The sequence below is a fragment of the Ambystoma mexicanum genome, chromosome 1q (assembly GCF_040938575.1).
Source record: "Ambystoma mexicanum isolate Mex_15411 chromosome 1q, UKY_AmexF1_1, whole genome shotgun sequence".
Taxonomy (NCBI): domain Eukaryota; kingdom Metazoa; phylum Chordata; class Amphibia; order Caudata; family Ambystomatidae; genus Ambystoma; species Ambystoma mexicanum.
Window position 1 is genome coordinate 1540953786 of NC_090922.1, and position 19861 is coordinate 1540973646.

At 47.3% G+C, this 19861-nt stretch overlaps 1 protein-coding gene across 2 annotated transcripts in view; it reads left to right on the forward strand.

Annotated features, from left to right (window-relative positions):
* The window catches only part of LOC138551451 (zinc finger protein 84-like), a 41240-nt gene extending 29797 nt beyond the window's left edge, over positions 1–11443 (forward strand). For both annotated transcript variants that reach the window (XM_069642487.1, XM_069642488.1), the window contains exon 4: positions 9292–11443. In XM_069642487.1, coding sequence (XP_069498588.1) covers positions 9847–11274 — 1428 coding nt within the window. In that variant the 5' untranslated portion in view covers positions 9292–9846 and the 3' untranslated portion in view covers positions 11275–11443. The remainder of the gene's footprint in view (positions 1–9291) is intronic.
* Positions 11444–19861: the final 8418 nt, after the last annotated feature.

Consider the following 19861-nt stretch of genomic DNA (forward strand, 5'->3'; position numbering starts at 1 on the left):
TCAGCCCCATCCTGTTGTTTTTCTTTTTATGATTCTATGGGCCTCATTACACGGACGGCGGTAAGGGTTAACGGTCACCGTTAATGGTACCGGTGACCGTTAACCCTTACTGCCTTACTACGAGGTCCCTTTGCGGGTTGGAGAATTTAACGCCTGCTTTTTGCAGGCGTTAAAAACCAACCCGCAAAGGGACCAGGGAGCTAATTACGGTACCGCAATTTGCGGTGCCGTAATTAGCACCTTCCCCATTCCCATTATGCCCTATGGGGCAAAAATGGGAATGGGGAAGGGCAATGGGGGAAGGGGGAATTACTGCCCCACCAACCTTGGAATAGGGCGATAATTCCCCTTTCCACCAAGGCGGTGCCGGTATTTTACCGGCATGGACCAAGGTGCTAAAAGCACCTTGGTCCACCGCCGTCCGTGTAATGAGGCCCTATGTCTCCTTTAGTTTGGTCTATCGTGGAGTCTTTGATGTGTGCCGGTGGGTTCCCTTACCCCCCTCTGGGATTGCTCCTTGTCCTCCTCCTTTGTTCTTCCACTCCCCCCTTTGTGTTCCCCAACTCCCCCCCCCTCATCCCTTCCCCTTGTAACTTCCCTGAGGAGGGCTCTGGGCCCTATGATCGCTTGGGCGTGGAGCCCTTTGCGCCATGCCCTCTCGAACTCGGGAGTAACAGTGGCGTGAGGAGTCCTAAACCTCATTAAAAGTCTCTTGGGATTCCTGTATGGTCCCAGCTCGCCGCTGCTGTGTGTCTGCCAGTGGTCGCCTCTTAGATTCTGGGCCTCATTACGACCAAGGCGGTAAGTTACCGCCTGGGCCGTGACTTTACCACCATGGCGTAAACTACGTTTACGCCATGGTGGTTGGCGGACTTACCGCCCCATTCCGACCTTGGCGGGGCGGTAAGTCCCCAATCCCCATTTACCCTTCCCCATTCCCATTTTTGCCCCATAGGGCATAATGGGAGTGGGGAAGGCGTTAATTACGCCACCGTAAATTACGGTGGCGTAATTAACTCCATGGTCCCTTAGCGCCATGGATTTTAACACCTGCTAAAAGCAGGTGTTAAAAGCGCCATGGCGCTAAGGGACCTCGTACTCAGGCGGTAAGGGTCGGCGCTGTTAACGCTGCCGTAAACCCCTTACCGCCTGGGTCGTAATGAGGCCCTCTGTGTTTCCTGTTGGAGTTCTGGTGGTCATTTTGTTCTTGTTTTGTGCTTGAGGTTTCCGTCCGTTATTTGTGTCTTGGTGTCTCTGTGGGGCGTCTAGATTTTGTGCTCATAGAGGTCCAACCTCTTGGAGCTCTTTTTCCTTGCATATGTTCCCTGCCGTTGTTTTGGGACCCCTCCTGCTCATGTAGATTCATGATCCGTTCTCCTTCCTCACACGTGGTGATCCTATGTTGTTTCCCCTCCCATGTGATTAGAAGGCCGAAGGGGAACGTCCATTTATATCGATTTGTCTCGCTGTCAGTTCTTTTGTTATTTGGGACATCTCCCTGCATTTTTGGACAGTGGTCTGTGCCAGATCTTGGAAGAGTTGTATTTCTGTCCCATTCATCCTTATGTGATCCAACGTCCGAGCTTTCCGCAGGATCTGTTCTTTTTGTGGGTACGACACCATTGTGATCAGGACATCTCTGGGGTGAGCACCGGGTTCTCCCAAGCGGCGTGGGGCCACTCTATGTATCCTATCAATTTGGATTACTGCTTCTTCCTGCTCCTCTAAAATGTCTCTGAAGACCTGTTGCACTGCCTGTTTGAGGGCTTTGGGCCTCATTACACGGAAGGCGGTAAGGTTTAACGGTCACCGGTAATGGTACCGGTGACCGTTAACCCTTACCGCCTGATTTCGAGGTCCCTTTGCGGGTTGGTACTTTAATGCCTGCTTTTTAGCAGGCGTTAAAAACCGACCTGCAAAGGGACCAGGGTGCTAAATACGGTACCGCAATTTGCGGTACCGTAATTAGCACCTTCCCCATTCCCATTATGCCCTATTGGGCAAAAATGGGAATGGGAAGGGCAATGGAGGAAGGGGGAATTACCGCCCCGCCAACCTTGGAATAGGGCGGTAATTCCCCTTTCCTCCAAGGCAGTGCCGGTATTTTACCGGCATGGACCAAGGCGCTAATAGCACCTTGGTCCACCGCCTACCGTGTAATGAGGCCCTTTGTCTTAGATAATCTATGCCATATTTTTTATTCGTATGTTGGATCTGCAGGATCGATTTTTCTAGTTCCTCGCATTGGATTTCCAGATAGTGGAAAGTCTTGCCAGCCTCTCCTGTACTTCTGCGTGCTGTTGTGTTTCTTCATCCAAATTCTGCACCGTTTTCTCCATGATGTCTGTACGTTCCTCCAGATTACCTATGTCTATTTTCAGCTCCTGCACCGCCTGCTTCATTTCTCCCTTCATCGTCTCAAATTGGGTGTGCATGGAGGCCATGAATTGTTCTTGAAATTCTTTAAACCATTCCTTCATGTCTTATTTGGTGGTCATGTCGGTGTTCTCGTCCTCCACCTGGTTTCTTTCGCCTTTTTCTATTTGAGCAGTGTTCTTCTGGCTTATCGACACGTTTGTTCCCCAGAGACGCTCCAAATTCTGGTCTTGTTTCTGCTTGGTGACCGAGGGTTGTGCTTGCCTGCCCCTGGATTTGGACATGTGTGCTAATCTGGTATGTTCGTGGTCCGTTGGCTTTGGTTTTTTCTCTGAGTTTCTATTGTGGGCTTCTCCCTATTTTGTGGTAGCTATGACATCCCCCCTGCTCCTAGAGTCCCCTCAGGGGGGTATGGTTGTAGTTTCGCCTTTCCAGGGAAGTTTGGTTCTGAGTGGGGTTTGCTGCGGCTGGCTTTGTGATTCTTGATTTATGGGGGGCGGGGGTCTGCTGCTTGCCCCCGCTCCTTTTCCCCCAGCGCAGGCTTTTTGTGTGTTAGCTAGTGGTAGCCTCTTGTCCCTGGCGGCGGCCTCTCTTGGTTATCCTTGACTTCCGGTCCAGGGGCTCCGCTTGTCTTGTTTTGTCCTGGAGGGGGGGGCGTTAGTCGATGGGGATGTCTGCTGTTTGTCCCTGCTCCTTTGCCCCCGACTAGGGCATCTGGGCATAGATTAATGGTGCCCTCTTGTCCCCAGCAAGGGCTTTTCTTATTTGTCCCTGCTTCCCGCTGCGGGTTTCCCGCTTGCCTTGTTTAGTGTTGGGAGGGGGGGTACCTCCTTTTCTTATTTGGGACTCTCTGTGGGTTATGCTGTGTGTATTATTCGTCCTCCTTGTAGGGCCTCCCGTGCCTCCTCCTCACCTCACCGGTGGTTTTTGTCGGAGTCGTGTGGAGGCCTCTGGCAGGCCCTGCCTTTCCGATTACGGCGTGGTGCTTCCTTCTCCCTGCTGGACTCTCTACTGGGCCCTCGAGTGCGATTGTCACTTTGCGCCTTAGACCGCTTTGTTGGCGAGGGGGCTGCCTTCTTACTGTTACGTGGTCTGATCCCACCGGACTCGGGAATCGCGCGGTGGATTCCTCTCTATTACTTCGGTCACTGGATGGGTGGCTTTTGCGGTTATGCTGCTGCTCCCTTGCCCCCGACAAGTGCCTCTGGGTGTGGGTTTGTGGTGCCCTCTTGTCCCCGGCGTAGGCCTCTCTTGTTTGTCCCTGCTTCCCGCTCCAGGGGTCTTGTTTTGTGCTGGGAGGGGGGAGCCTCCTTCCTTATTAGGAACCCACCGCGGGTAATGCCGGGGCTGTTGTATGTATAATTCATCCCCTTTGTGTGCCCCTCCCGTGCCTCCTTCTCACCTCACCGGCTTCTTTATGTGGTTTCTCGTAGGAGTCATGTACAGGCCTCTGGCTGGTGCTTCCTCTCTCTGAATCTGGCTTGATTGTTCCTTCTCCCCGGTGGATTCTCTGCTGGGGCCTCAGGTGCAATTGCCGCCTTGTGCCTTATACCGCTTTGTTATCTGCAGCTGAAGTTGTATGGGCGTGGAGCCTGGTCTCTGGTTTGCCACCTTCTCTTTTTGGGCTCTCTCCGGGTGACCCTGCTTTCATGGGCTGGGCCGTCTCTCTCCCGGGACCTCTGTATGCCGCTGGGCATGGTGCGCGACCTGGATGGCGTCCCCTCCTCTCTCCGACTGCGTTTCTCCCCGGGTATTCTTGCTTCATCCTGGGGGTCCTGTCTCTGCACAGAGCTAGTCTGCCCGTTGGGCTCCTCGGCGGCTCTGCTGGGCTCCGCTTTCGTTCCGGCCTCAGTCCATCCTGACGGGTGGCGCTGATGGGACGCTGGATCTCCTGACAAGTGGCGGTTCTGGATAGCTCTCGTTGCTGGTGAGGGGGCCGCCTTCTTACTGTTGCACGGTCTGATCCCGCCGGACTCGGGAAGCGTGCGGTGGATTCCTCTCAATTACTTTGGTCGCTGGATAGGCGGGAATCGCTAATATGATGCTGCTTCTTTCCTGGGACAGTTCACTGCATGTGTTGATTCCTCCAGCTGTTGTTCACCAGGTTCCGAGCTCCCCTGGGACCATGGCTCTGCTTTTTGTCGTTCTTTTTTGTTGCGGCCTCGAGCAGGCAGATGGAGCTCCGGTCAAGCACGTCTGCTCAGGTCGGCCGCCATTTTGGAATCTCATAACCCCTACTTTTAACAGGGAGACGGTCACCAGTGAGTATATCAGGCTGACCTAAGGGGTCAAGCCTTGTGTTAGTGAAAACAGGAAGGCAAACTGCTTCAACAGAATTTAGCACTCTTCCTGTTCGTGCAGAGTCAGATCCGAAGAGAGATTAACTCCATCTATTTTTCCATCTAAAGGTTGTCCCCTGAGAAGGGCAAGCAGAGGTTCACTCGCCTCCTGATCAGATTCTAAATGCAAAGCTCCTAGTTCTGGTCTGGAAACATAGGCCTTTAGTCGGTTAGTGTGATAGACTCTAGGGTCCACTAAATAAATGACCTCTCCAAGTTTGCCCACAACCTTGAAGGGTCCAATCCATTTGTCCTGTAAGGCCATATGCCTTGTAGGTACCATAACTAGAACTAGCTGGTCTGGAGTAAGCTCCACCATGTTGGCCTTCTGGTCATGCCAATGCTTCACCAGAGCCTGACCTGCTTTCAAGTTATCTGAATCTTCTGTCATCATTTGTGCCATTCTGCTTCGGAGACCTAACACAAAGTCAGTGATTCTCGCTGGCTTGAGGGAGGGAGCACTCTCCAACCCTTCCTTGATAAGGGCCAATGGACCGCAAACCAAATGATTATAATCAATAGGGCTCCTGGTTACGGCCCTGTTCTACCCAGGTAGGTAAACATTATAGCACACAAATGAACAGGGTCAAGGAATCAAACAACACACACACCCCTTTAGTGAATGCACACCTTTTTAGCAATGGTTACTACCAGCAAACAATTTCATTGTCATCACAATATGATGAATTTTCAAATCAAATACAATCACAGGGAAACTTGATTTACAACAGAGAGAAAGGTCATGAAATGATGGAGGTGACGCTCAACCAAGGACAATCCCGTGGGCAAGTATTTAGACAATAAGTGCAAGCGCTGACACCATAGAAGGAACACATGGGCACTATAACAAACAGTACATAGTGCTATCGAGCACGACAATTGCAAAGTGGATAGGTTCAAACACCGACGATAAAAAGTCAACACAACTGTGTTTCGGCTATAAACGGCTGCAGTAATATCCAATCTTTACAGGCCTTCATCAGGATGGAGTAGTGGAGAGAGGGGGGTTTCCTGTGATTTCTGTCACAGAAATGGGACAGCGACACAAGTCAGGGAAAGTGTGTGGGGGTTCCAAAAAGAGATTCACTTATTTTAAATCACAATTAATGCGTAATTACAAAAGGGATATCACCCAGGGGAGAACCAAAGCAACACTTACCGTGTCCAAATGGAACCACAGACAGGAGTTGCAGGACCGTCCGGTGTTAAATCAGCAGATCACGTGGAATTACTGGGCCATTCCGAGTTCGGAGGGCCCGGTAATTCCTCCCTCCAGGAACCTGGGCCCGGACCTTCCCCATTTTAGCCCCCATAGAGCTGAATGGGAATTGGAGAGGGAGCAAACAACGGGCCGATTACGAGTGACCCGTTATTTGCTCCCTCTTCCCATCGCAGGACCCGGTAACAACGCCTGGTTTTGTTTGTTTTATTTGTATTTATATAACAGCCCGATGACATTGTGGCACTTGTTACAGTACAAAGCTTAGTTACTTAGTTACATGGTCATTAGCTATATATATATATATATATATATATATATATATATATATACACACACACACACACACACACGCGCCCTCCCCGGGTGTCCTTACGGGATCCCGCGAGGAGACCTCGGAATGTGGCGGAACGGGTTTAACGGGTCCGCCTCCTTTAGCGGGTCCCGTTAACCCGTTCCGCCAGGGTTGTAATGAGGCCCCTTGTCAGTTTTTCCCACTTAGCAAGATCGGCATGAACCCGTAGGAGAAAAGGGGGAAAATTGGCCTTGTAGAGTTTGTTGATATCCCTTGTGACCTGTATGCCCAGATATTTAAGCTTAACATTTTCCACCATGAGGCCTAACTGGGGAAGTCTATCCACATCTGCCTGTGTAGTTTCATGCACGGGAAACAAAATTGACTTGGCCTATAGAGGATGTGGGATTCAGGATGTGTAGAAGTAGGTCATCTGCATACAGAGCTACCTTGTATTCAATTTCTCCTAGTCACAGTCCCTCCACCCAATGATCGTTCCTTAATTTCTGGGCTAAGGGTTCTAAAGAGAGCACAGATAGTATGGCTGAGAGAGGGCATCCGTGTCGTGTTCCCCTACCTAGCTCAAACCAGCTGGAGTATTCCCCATTCACAAAGACAGAGGCTTTAGGGGATGTATACACTGCCTGAATCCCTCCCCTGAATTTCGAGCCTATCCCTTCTTTGCAGAGGACCGCCATCAAAAAGCCCCATTCAACCCTGTCTAATGCCTTCTCCGCGTCAACCGACAGAAGGGCAGGGTCGCTGATCATATTTTGGGATGCGTTAATCAAGTGTAGGGTCTTCCTCATAGTGTCGGCTCCCTGTCTACCCAGTATAAAACCAACCTGATCCACATGTATTGGGCGTGGCATACATTTCTTCAGTCGGGCCGCAAGGAGTCTAGTGTATATCTTGGCGTCCACGTTTAACAGTGATATGTGACGGTATGATCCACATTGCTTAGGGTCCCTTCCCTCTTTGGGGATTACTGAGACAGGAGCTCAAACCAAGGAGTCCGGGGCTCTCCCAGTATCAAGGATCTGTAGCCATCCTTCCCTGGAGCCTTGCCCAGTGACAGCTTCTTAATCGCGTTTTTAACTTCGTCCTCAGTTATCAGGCTTTCAAAGCTGAGGGATTCGTCATATGAGAGTTTTGGCATTTCAACAGAGTATGAGTAATCATCAGTCCCGGTTAAGCCAGGTTGAACCTCCGATCTATATAACGCCTCATAGAATGTGGCGAAGGCTTCGCGAATCTCTACATTTGTTGCAGCGTGAGAGTCCCCTCTGTTCTCTATTTCCAAAACCCTCCGCTCAGCTCGTTGGTCACGCAATCTGGCTGCCAACAGTGCTTCAGCCTTATCTCCTTTCTCATAGAAACTCTGTCTCAGAAGCTGTAGCTTATGGACTGTCTGTCTGTGTAATTCTATCAGTCTGATACACACTTGATCATTCTGTGAATTATGGGGGAGATTGATTTGTTTGGAGTTTATTTGGGTTTAAAGTCAATGGGGGTCATTCCGAGTTTGTAGGTAGCCATGGTGCTACCAGCACCATGGCTGCCTTCAAACCTGGGTCCGGGTCACGTATCTCTGAATGGGGATTTACCGAGTCATTCGAACCTTGGAGGACCCGTTAAGTCCCCATTCAGAAAACCATTCCCATTCCCATTTGACCCCCGATAGGGGTCAATGGAAATGGGGAAGGAGCTAATAACGGGCCCGCAAATTGCGGGCCCGTTATTAGCTTCATGGTCCCTTAATGGGTCGCGCTAAGGACGGCTGGTCAGACCTTGGAATGTGGCAGTAGTGGGTCAAAGGCAGCAGCATCCTTACCTGTGCCGTTAACCCCCTACTGACAGGGTCGGAATGACCCCCAATGTTTAAATGTGCTGCTATCTCACTGTTGGAAGAGACTGGTGTTTGTTCTTTAAATCTCAATTCAGCCCTTTTATTCTTCAATAGTGCTGTTGGTTATACATTTGTGTTCGGTGCAATATACATTTGCCACAAAGGTTACGAGGAGGTCATCACTAATGACATAATAGACTGGTCAAGCGAGGTGCCTGATTGGTGGTAAAACTGCTCACCTAGTGTCTGCTCACCCAGTGTCAGCTCACCTGCCCTTATTGTTTGTATCGGGAAATTGCGAGATTTCATGTACATTACTGACAACATAAAATGGTAGAAAAATATATGCATTGTCCTGATGATTAAAATATCCACATGAAATGTATTCTTCACCCAGGCTGTATGATTTGTTTTTCTACATGTTTTTGGCTACTGAACGGTCCTGTATGAAAATGAATCACATATCACCTCTATTACATTTTATCATTCGAGAGCCACTACTCCGACAGCTATGAGGGGGGCCTATATCCATTAGATGGCACTTCACAGTCTTAATAGTTACTATGTGAGTAATTAAGTAATGCACATCACTAATACTGAGGGGCAGGCATTGATAAGTGTGGGTGTACCCCCCCTTTTACAAGCTGACATAAGAATGTCCTTTCCATTTGTAACATACATGGCCTTCTTTGAAGCCAAAATTGTGGCGACACACATGTCAAGGATTATTGAGGATAAGAACTTTTGAAAAACAAACTTAAAGAGGATGAGGATTATTAAAGACTAGACCAAAAAGAAAGACACATTTTTCTTATGAAAAAAAGATGTAAGAAGGACCAATTGTGGATTGAGCAATAAGCAAAGTTGACGCATTTGAAAGCAAGAGGATGACTGTGAACATTGAATTTGATGTAAGCACTGCAATATTTGGAAATTGAAACCATTGAATAAACAGTGGCAATGACAACTGAACAGCTGAAATCTACTGTTATTAAAACAAAAAGCAATATTTACACTAGAATACCCACGCTTATCAATGCCTAAATCACTAATTGGAAATAAGAGCAGCTTATTAATAGTGGATTGCTAAGCAGAAAAAGGCTAAAACAGGAAGCTAATAATGTTATATTTGAGACCCAGTTGGCCTGTTAGTGATGCCTGCGACTGTGAACATGCTGAAACTAATAATGTGTTTCTCCTTTTACTTCAATAGGTGATTGATGTCCCAAAAACATAACAAGATTGATTGTTAAATTGTCTGGACTAATGCAGTGCCAACCTTCATTGATACAATGTGCAATTTCCTAACATCTTAGGAGCAGACACGTTTGTGGTCCAAATTTCTTTTTAGATTATTCATGAGTTGAGATTGAGAAGCCTATAGAATACTTGCTGGGTTTCATTCATTCAACACACGTGTGGTAGCATCCAGCAACACAGCTACAATACATATCCAGCATTTCAGAGCAATAATAGCAACATTGCTTGATGTGCAGTAAGACAAGACTGTTTCTTGTGCCTATTCCTGAGAGAACACAAACGAGTGCTATTTTATAGACGTTCTGAATTTGAGATTAGTTTGAGATTTTGCGAAACACCTGTAAATGGTCAAACAGTATCCATGCACCGAGTATTTTAAAATCTTCGGCCAGAAGAAACATCTCTCTGTCACCAGAAAAGTCCTACACATGGGAAAGCTCATCTGCCCGTTGAATCTGGGAAAAGGTTCAGTGGAATTAATCAACCTGACAAAATAATCTGGCAAAATATGGGTGAAAAACCTTACCAGCGCACTGAATTTGGGAATAAAGATATGCTTATTTCCCCCCAGAGGACACATTCAGGTGAGAAACCTCATGAGTGCACTGAATGTGAGGAAGGGTGTTCTGAGAAGGGGCAATTTACCTGCCACCAGAGAACACATACAGGTGACAAATATCTTGAGTGCACTGAACGTGGGAAAGGATTTGCTCAGAAGGGACAGCTTGCTCTGCACCACAGGACACATACAGGTGAGTGCACTGAATGTGGGAAAGGATTTGCTAGGAAAGGGCAGCTTGCTCTGCACCAGCGAAAACATACAGGTGAGAAACCACATGACTGCACCATATGTGGGAAAGGATTTGCTACCAAGCAACAGCTTACCTGCCCCCAGAGAACGCATACAGGTGGGCAACCTTATAAGTGCACTGAATGTGGGAAAGGATTTGCTAGCAAGGGAAAGCTTACTATCCACCAGAGAACACATACAGGTGAGAAACCTCACAAGTGCACTGAATGCGAAAAGAGATTAATTACGAAGACAGATCTTATTCGACACCAGAGAACACATACAGGCGAGAAACCTCATAAGTGCACTGAATGTGGTAAGAATTTTATTATGAAGGGGGATCTTATTCGTCACCAAAGAACTCATACAGGTGAGAAACCTCATGAGTGCACTGAATGTGGGAAAAGGTTTGCTCGGAAGGGGTATCTTACTCTGCACCAGAGAACGCATACAGGTGAGAAACCTTATCATTGCACTGAATGTGGGAAAAGGTTTGCTCAGAAGCCACTGCTTACTCGACACCAGAGAGCACATACAGGTGAGAAACCTCATGAGTGCACTGAATGTGGGAAAGCTTTCAGTCACAAGGGAGATCTTATTTATCATCAGTTCTCACATACAGGAGAAAAACCTCATCAGTGTATGGAATGCGGGAAATGCTTTATTCAGAAGGGAAGTCTTATTTTTCACCAGAGAACACATACAGGAGAGAAACCTCATCAGTGTACTGAATGTGGGAAATGCTTTATTCAGAAGGGAGATCTTATTTGCCACCAGAGAACTCATACAGGTGAGAAACCTCATGAGTGCACAGAATGTGGGGAAATGTTCTGTCGACAGGAAGGTCTCATTTACCACCAGTTCTCACATACAGGCGAGAAACCTCATAAGTGCACTGAATGTGGTAAGAGTTTCATTTTGAACAGGGATCTTATTCGTCACCAGAGAACACATACAGGGGAGAAACCTCATGAGTGTACTGAATGTGGGAAAAGGTTCAGTCGGCAGGAAGGTCTCATTTACCATCAGTTCTCACATACAGGCGAGAAACCTCATAAGTGCACTGAATGTGGTAAGAGTTTCATTCTGAACAGGGATCTTATTCGTCACCTAAGAACACATACAGGTGGGAAACCTCATCAGTAAGATAAATAACCTAAATGGGCACCAGACAAAACATGCATGCGAGGGTCCATTTCAGGATAGGGAATGTGGGAAATACTAAACTACGCAGCATGTCCTTATCTGCCATGAGAGAGCACATGCTTGCGAGGGTCCATTTCAGGGTAGGGAATGTGGGAAATACTACACTACGCAGCATGTCCTTATCTGCCATGAGAGAGCACATGCTTGCGAGGGTCCATTTCAGGGTAGGGAATGTGGGAAATACTACACTACGCAGCATGTCCTTATCTGCCATGAGAGAGCACATGCTTGCGAGGGTCCATTTCAGGGTAGGGAATGTGGGAAATACTACACTACGCAGCATGTCCTTATCTGCCATGAGAGAGCACATGCTTGCGAGGGTCCATTTCAGGGTAGGGAATGTGGGAAATACTACACTACGCAGCATGTCCTTATCTGCCATGAGAGAGCACATGCTTGCGAGGGTCCATTTCAGGGTAGGGAATGTGGGAAATACTACACTACGCAGCATGTCCTTATCTGCCATGAGAGAGCACATGCTTGCGAGGGTCCATTTCAGGGTAGGGAATGTGGGAAATACTACACTACGCAGCATGTCCTTATCTGCCATGAGAGAGCACATGCTTGAGAGGGTCCATTTCAGGGTAGGGAATGTGGGAAATACTACACTACGCAGCATGTCCTTATCTGCCATGAGAGAGCACATGCTTGCGAGGGTCCATTTCAGGGTAGGGAATGTGGGAAATACTACACTACGCAGCATGTCCTTATCTGCCATGAGAGAGCACATGCTTGCGAGGGTCCATTTCAGGGTAGGGAATGTGGGAAATACTACACTACGCAGCATGTCCTTATCTGCCATGAGAGAGCACATGCTTGCGAGGGTCCATTTCGGGGTAGGGAATTTGGGAAATACTTGCTACGCAGGATGTTCTTATCTGCCATGAGAGTGGACATGCCTGTGGCGAAATCTCTGTTGCATTTGAAGCTTCAGAGTGGAGAGAACACTTCAATGATGCTGAGGTTAGCATGTCTGTTGATTAAAACTGTGGAGATCTTGTCACCAAAGCTGTTCAGTTTCCTTTGGCACACAAATAGTGGCTGATTATGATTGGTTGAATCATTTGTTTCAAACGCATCCCTTCTGGAATATTCTGAAGGGAGACTGCACCCTCTGTGTTGAGATACGCATTCGATGGAACACTTTGCCTGAGAACCTGAGGCAACTATAGGCCCTCATTGGATATACGAGGGAACTGTTCTGCAAATTCATTACCAGAGGCTGCCTAGCACTAGATTATTATTGTATACTCGGTGCTACAGAACATATACACATGAGAAACCGCATCAGTGAATGTGGCAATTTTTTAGTATTCGCTTGGAATTATCAGGTGCCCTGGACACCATTACCCATCAGATCAGGGATGCCTGCATCAGAGACTCCACCTACTCCTTTTACAATCACACCAGGCTAATGGACCATAAGCATCTATGACACCTCATTTGATATCACAGTCTCTGCTTAAAAGATGTGGCATTACCAGGGTTCTGCTGGTTATGGCTAGGGGTTCTTAACCCCTAGTCTTAACATTATGGGCCTCATTACAACCCTGGCGGAACGGGTTAAACGGCGCCGTAAAAGGTGACGGCGCCGTTCAACCCGTTCCGCCACAGTACCAGGAACTTCCGCCGGCAGGCGGAATAGCCGGTGGCCACCCCAAGGCCACTATAAGGCCAAGCTGTCCTGTTAGCCCACATTAGAATCCATCCGGCGAGCGGGCAGGAGCCCCCATCTTTACTCCCTCGGAGCGGGCAGGAGCCCCCACCTCTACTCCCTCGGAGCGGGCAGGAGCCCCCACCTCTACTCCCTCGGAGCGGGCAGGAGCCCCCACCTCTACTCCCTCGGAGCGGGTAGGAGTTCATACCCCTCCTGGGTCCTTCCTGCCACCATTGCAGGGCCCCATTTTGCAGGCCCACCACCTTCTTTGTCTCACAACCCGCTCGCGCCAACATTACGAAAAACAAAATGTCGGGCGCGATGCGGGATGAAAGCGAGGCTCGGCCTCGTCCTCGTTGCTAGGCAACGCGTCCCTGCTCCACAGTACCAGGAACTTCCGCCGGCAGGCGGAATAGCCGGCGGCCACCCCAAGGCCACTATAAGGCCAAGCTGCCCTGTTAGCCCCTGTTCGCCGCTGGCAGGCGCAAGGCGCTCGCCCCTACCGAACCCTGCCACTGAACTTGCTTCCATCATAGACATCCAACTGCTGCACCTGTTGCCACCCTTCTCCACAAAAGTACCATTGGTCCAGGTCTCATAAAGTGCTGAGTGCCAGGTCCCATGCTCCTTCTGAAACCTACCTACAACATCCTGATTATGCCGGCACCTATTCAGGGTAAGAAGCTCACTACCAGCATACATCCCCAACCATCATTGCAACCGTGTTGCACTATTAGTGTATGGCTGTGTGGCCTGAGTATACTCGCCATTTCTAAACTGTGTTGTGCCTTATGGTCGCTTTCTGACCACTCTTAAATTGTGCCTTATGGTCGCTTTCAGGCTACCTTTAAATTGTGTTGTGCCCTATGGTCGCTTTCAGACCACTCTTAAACTGTGTTGTGCCCTATGGTCGCTTTCAGATCACTCTTAAATTGTGCCTTATGGTCGCTTTCAGACCACTTTTAAATTGTGTTGTGCCCTATGGTCGCTTTCAGACCACTTTTAAATTGTGTTGTACCCTATGGTCGCTTTCAGATCACTCTTAAATTGTGCCTTATGGTCGCTTTCAGACCACTTTTAAATTGTGTTGTGCCCTATGGTCGCTTTCAGACCACTCTTAAATTGTGTTGTACCTTAGGGTCGCTTTCAGATCACTCTTAAATTGTGCCTTATGGTCGCTTTCAGACCACTTTTAAATTGTGTTGTGCCCTATGGTCGCTTTCAGACCACTCTTAAACTGTGTTGTGCCCTATGGTCGCTTTCAGATCACTCCTAAATTGTGCCTTATGGTCGCTTTCAGACCACTTTTAAATTGTGTTGTGCCCTATGGTCGCTTTCAGACCACTCTTAAATTGTGTTGTACCTTAGGGTCGCTTTCAGATCACTCTTAAATTGTGCCTTATGGTCGCTTTCAGACCACTTTTAAATTGTGTTGTGCCCTATGGTCGCTTTCAGACCACTTTAAACTGTGTTGTGCCCTATGGTCGCTTTCAGACCACTTTAAACTGTGTTGTGCCCTATGGTCGCTTTCAGACCACCCTTAAATTGTGCTGTGTCACATGGTCAATTTTAGCCCACTTTAAACTGTGTTGTGCCTCATGCCTTTGTCAATTTCTAAGTGCCATGGCCCACTATACTGGCATTACTAGCCACGATTAGGACTTCCCAAGCCTGAACCCTTGCTGTAGCATATCCGCCTTACAGATACTAACAGGATCTTCCAACCTAGACTGATAGTACATTTGCACCCCTATCCCCTCCGAACTCACCAAATACAAGCATTATCTTGTCGCTCTCACAATATGTACACTACTACCTGCCTCTCACACTCACGTGGGACCATAGCCTGGACTCTCCTAACCATCACCATCATAATGGCCCTTACCAACTCTACACCTTGCAACTTGCAAGAGAGAAACCTGCGACTTAGAGCTAGGCTCCCACGACTTTATGACATCAAAAATAAGATAACCAACCCACCAGTACCCACGCGCACCTCCACCACCATCAATCATAACCTCCTAGACCCTGCGACGATAAATCGTCCTCAACCACTTGATTACCCATACTACAAACAGAGGAGACCCAACCACCCCAATCCCAGAACTACCAAAGATAACAAGATAAATCCAACACTATCAGGAGCCCTCATCAATGCTAGGTCCATTATAGCACACAACACCGAAATAGCAGATATACTGTCTTCGGACAATTTAGATATCCTTGCTGTCACTGAAACCTGGCTCCATGATGCAGCTGGCCCTGCCCTCTCGACGGCCATACCAGATAACTTCAATATCCTTAGAGTCGACCGACCCAACACTAGAGGAGGTGGCCTAGCCATCATAACCAAAACACATCTAGCTGCCAGACTCCCCTCACACCCAGCTCTCACATCGTGCGAACTTCTCTCAGCCAAAATACCTATCTCAAACAACAGCACACTAACTATACTTCTTGTGTACAGACCACCAGGCCCACTAGGCAATTTTGAGGAAGACCTATCTAGCCTCCTCATTGACAGCATTAAAGACTCCACTCAGCTCCTTCTACTAGGCGACTTTAACCTAGGCTTTAATGACGCCGAAGACAAACAAGCACAAGCAATCCAATCTATTCTAGCCAATCACGACATTACCCAAAATGTCCTAGCTCCTACACATACAAAAGGCCGCACGCTAGACTGAATAGCCAACCACAACTGCAACATCACCATCTCCAGTATCCTACCTCAAATATGGACTGACCATCATCTTATATACTTCACAGCCAACATCGAACCTCCCAAACCCAATAAGAATAAAATAACACCCCCCCATGTTATCAAGAAGTAAAAAAGAAATCACAGCTGAAAAACTACTCCCACTTCTCCTACCAACTCTCATAGCTAGTCCTAACGATTCCAACCCTAGTGAGTTAGTTGAATCCTTTAACAACGCCATGACCAAAGCGTTAGACTTGATTGCCCCTACCAAACTTCACAAAAGTAAACGTGAAACTCACCTTAACTCTTGGTTCACCCCCCATCTCAAAGAAATGTGTATCCAAAAACGTAAACTCCAAGCTATTTGGAGGCATACTCCCTCTGCCGACAATAAAACCACACTTGCTAACTTTGCCAAAAAATACAAAAAGGAAATTATTCAAACGAAAAAAGACTCATTCAATCATAGAATTAGTAAAGCCAATTCTAATTCCAAAGAGCTCTTCACTATTCTTCGTGAATTGGAAAACCCTATTGCCCCCACAGACAATGTCCCTAAGGACGAATCCTGGTGCACTAGCATCCAAAATGCTCTTGCAAATAAAATCACAACCCTTCAATCTAAAATTGCTGAGAAAAAAGCCTCCTTGCACCCTCACGGTACTCACACCACCCCATTGAAGGAGTTACCCAGCACACCCCCACAAAACAACGATAAACCCTTCAGGTTCACCAATATCTCTATATTGGAAACTGAAAAGGTCATTCTGTCCCTTAAACCATCAAACTGCCAAGGCGAAAGTTGCCCTGCGCAAATCATCAAGGATGCAGCCAGAGATCTAGCACCTTTCATCTCGAAACTTATCAATGCCTCCTTTAACACGAGCACTGTACCTACCAACCTTAAATGATCCTGGGTTCTCCCCCTTCTCAAAAAACAGACACTTGACCCAGCTATCCCCACTAACTACAGGCCTATTACTACGGTCCCATTCCTCCTTAAAATCATTGATAGAGTAGCCTACCTCCAAATCCAAAACCATTTGGAGACGCACCAACTGTTAGGTACACGGCAATCTGGCTTCAGACCACTGCACGGTACCGAAACAGCCCTCATTGACCTCAAGACACAAATTGACGAGCTGAAGGACAAAGGTAATACAGCTATGCTCCTCCTCCTTGACCTGTCAGCGACCTTTGACCTTGTGGATCACGCAGTATTATGCAACCATCTAGCGTCTGCCGCTGTAGCAGCAGCGGACCCAATCCAGATCACTTGTGGTGTCCCACAAGGCTCATGTGTCTCCCCGACTATGTACAATATCTTTTCTAAGCCTCTCTTCGACAAACTTGACAAATTAGGGGTAACCTACACGAATTATGCGGACGATACTCAGATTCTCATACCTCTATCAGGCAACTTTGTCGAAGATACAGCTCTAGTAAACAAAATCTACCTCCTCATTCAGGCATGGATGGCCTCCCACGGCCTCTGCCTAAATGACGACAAAACTGAGATACTAATACTGGGTTCCGACTCCAACCTAAAAAAACTGAGCCCCAACTATCGTAATTTTAACATAGATGGCAACACAATCAAGGTGGCTACCGAAGTAAAAACCCTGGGCTTTTACCTCGATTCCACTCTATCCCTCAAAAAAACAAGTCAACACCCTGGCATCCTCTACAGCGTACACCTGCAAACTAATCAGGACCAGTAGACCTTACCTCTCTAAAACCAACTGCATCATGCTTGCCAATGCGTTAGTCATGTCCAAACTGGACTATTGCAATGCCCTCTATGCAGGTGCCAGCAAATCCATCATAAATAAAATGCAAATCCTTCAAAACAACGCTCTTAGAGCAGCCCTTGATATACCCCGCAAAGCACATATCTCAAACGTTAGGAAAGACCACCACTGGCTCAAAATCAGCGACAGAGTCCTGCTCAAGACACTATCGCTTACCCATAAAGGGCTCAACAACACTGCTCCCCCCTACATCTCAGCCAGACTGACTAGAAAATCATCCAGGCACCATACCAGGGCTACTAACCACTACCTGCTCAAAACCCCTAGATTCAGACGCTCCAAAGCGGGCGGAGCAAGCTTCCCTGTCAAAGCTGCCCAGGCCTGGAACGCACTGCCCACTGCACTAAGAGCCAACTTACCCTACTCCAATTTTAGATGCAAGGTAAAAAACTGGCTCTGGACAAACGACAACTAACTCTTGAGGCACCCAATGACCATGATACCGTTGTCCAAAATGATTCTGTTCTCATACCTATACCTGTACACTCCCTCATATGCTAGTTTTTTTCTTCTTCCACACGGCGTGTATTGATATGTCTTACTGTACTGTTATGTTGTTTCTCGCCTATACTCTGTATGTAACCCAAGCTTAAGTAACCTTGTACCTGCTGCGCCCGGTTACCCCTGGGTTTTGTGCGCATTATCAAATAAACAATACAATACAATTAAGAGGTCCCCTCGCGGGACACGGTAAGTACGCCTGGGAAAACCAGGCGTGCTTACCGGGTCCCGCGAGGGGAAGAGGGAGCAAACAACGGGCCATTTCGTTATGGCCCGTTGTTTGCTCCCTCTCCCATTCCCATTCAGCCCTATGGGGGCTGAAATGGGAATGGGGAAGGACTGTGTCCGGGTCCTTGAGGGAGGAATTACCGGGCCATCCGAACTCGGAATGGCCCGGTAAGTCCTCATTCCGAGGACCCGGACACGGATGCGATTTCGGCGGCAGCCATGCCGCCAATAGCGGCATGGCTACCGGCCGAACTCGTAATGAGGGCCTATATGTTTTACCCCATGGCACCAGACTAATTTACTCCTTCAGATTCTACTGTCACAACGCTATTATCCTCTGAGGGATAATCTGGAGATCAGCAAATGCTTCACTAAATGTTCAGAGCTGTCATTCAGCCATGAACACGTGAATATGATCTCACTGGCTAATCTCAACCCAGAAAACACTGGGATATTAGTTGTTTGGGTTGCACTTGAAATTCTTCCCTGAACCCCTTCTGGGTTAGGTGCTCTAGCCAGCTACCTGGGTGTCAATATTGACTGAGCACTCGCGTGTCCTCAAAAAGAGTGAATGACAGTTTATTTTAAGTTCTGCATCTCTTGTTTCAGCAGGTAGCCAAGTGGAATTGCCTTTTTGATTTTCACTCCATATATCTGGAATGCCCTTGGTGCAAAATTGTAAGCTACCACAGATCCTGTGACCGTTAGATGCTTGCTGAAGGCCCACCCATTTTTGATAGCCGTTGCTTCATTTTTGCTCTATTCTCTTTATGTTTTAATGTTCGCTTGCTGTCCAAACCCATAAACCTCAGGGTGAACAAGTGCCATAGGAAATGATTATTGATTTTATACAAAAGAAGGCAGCTGATAATACCTTCTTTCCAGGCAAGTGGTGTAATGGGACATTTATTCTCCAAGAATGTGCAAATACTCCCAACAAATAGGTAGCAATACTCTCAACTATAAACGTGGAAACAATGGGCATACAGGTGCCAGTCTTCCTGCTTTCACCCACTCTGCACCATTGATATGTTCAGCCCAGTGATACCAGCCATGCAGTACCTCTGGAAGGGTTATACAGGTATTACTGCCTGATCTGTAGAGAAACTGTAAAGTAAAAATTCATATTTAACTTTACATGAATTGCAATGTGCAAAGAAGTGTGAATTACAAATAGGACTGTTTTAGTTGCAGTCCATTTCTATTTAAGTAAGAAAATGGGAGTGGGATACATTTTTGCATGCTCGCAAAGTAGTTTTAATGTCAACTTCAAAACATATGGGGTAACATTTTCCAAATTCAAATTATGTGGACCCTCTTTAATTCAATTGGAGAAAGATGTATTCTCACGTGGCTGATTGTCTGTTTGTTTATTCATTTGTTAGGCGCACCAGACTCGTAAGTAAAAGGGCGCAGCAGTATGGAAATGCAAAGCTTACAAAGTTGCAACATAAGCATAGAATACAATAATTACATACTTACAAGATAAACACAGTGTACAAAAATAGTGGCAACGAATAAAATATCCTACAATTACAGAAATAAGCACTCAGCAATGTACAGAACATTTATATTACAAAATAAGGCTCTTCATATTCCACTTCAGTTCACTTGTAGTCTAGGAAG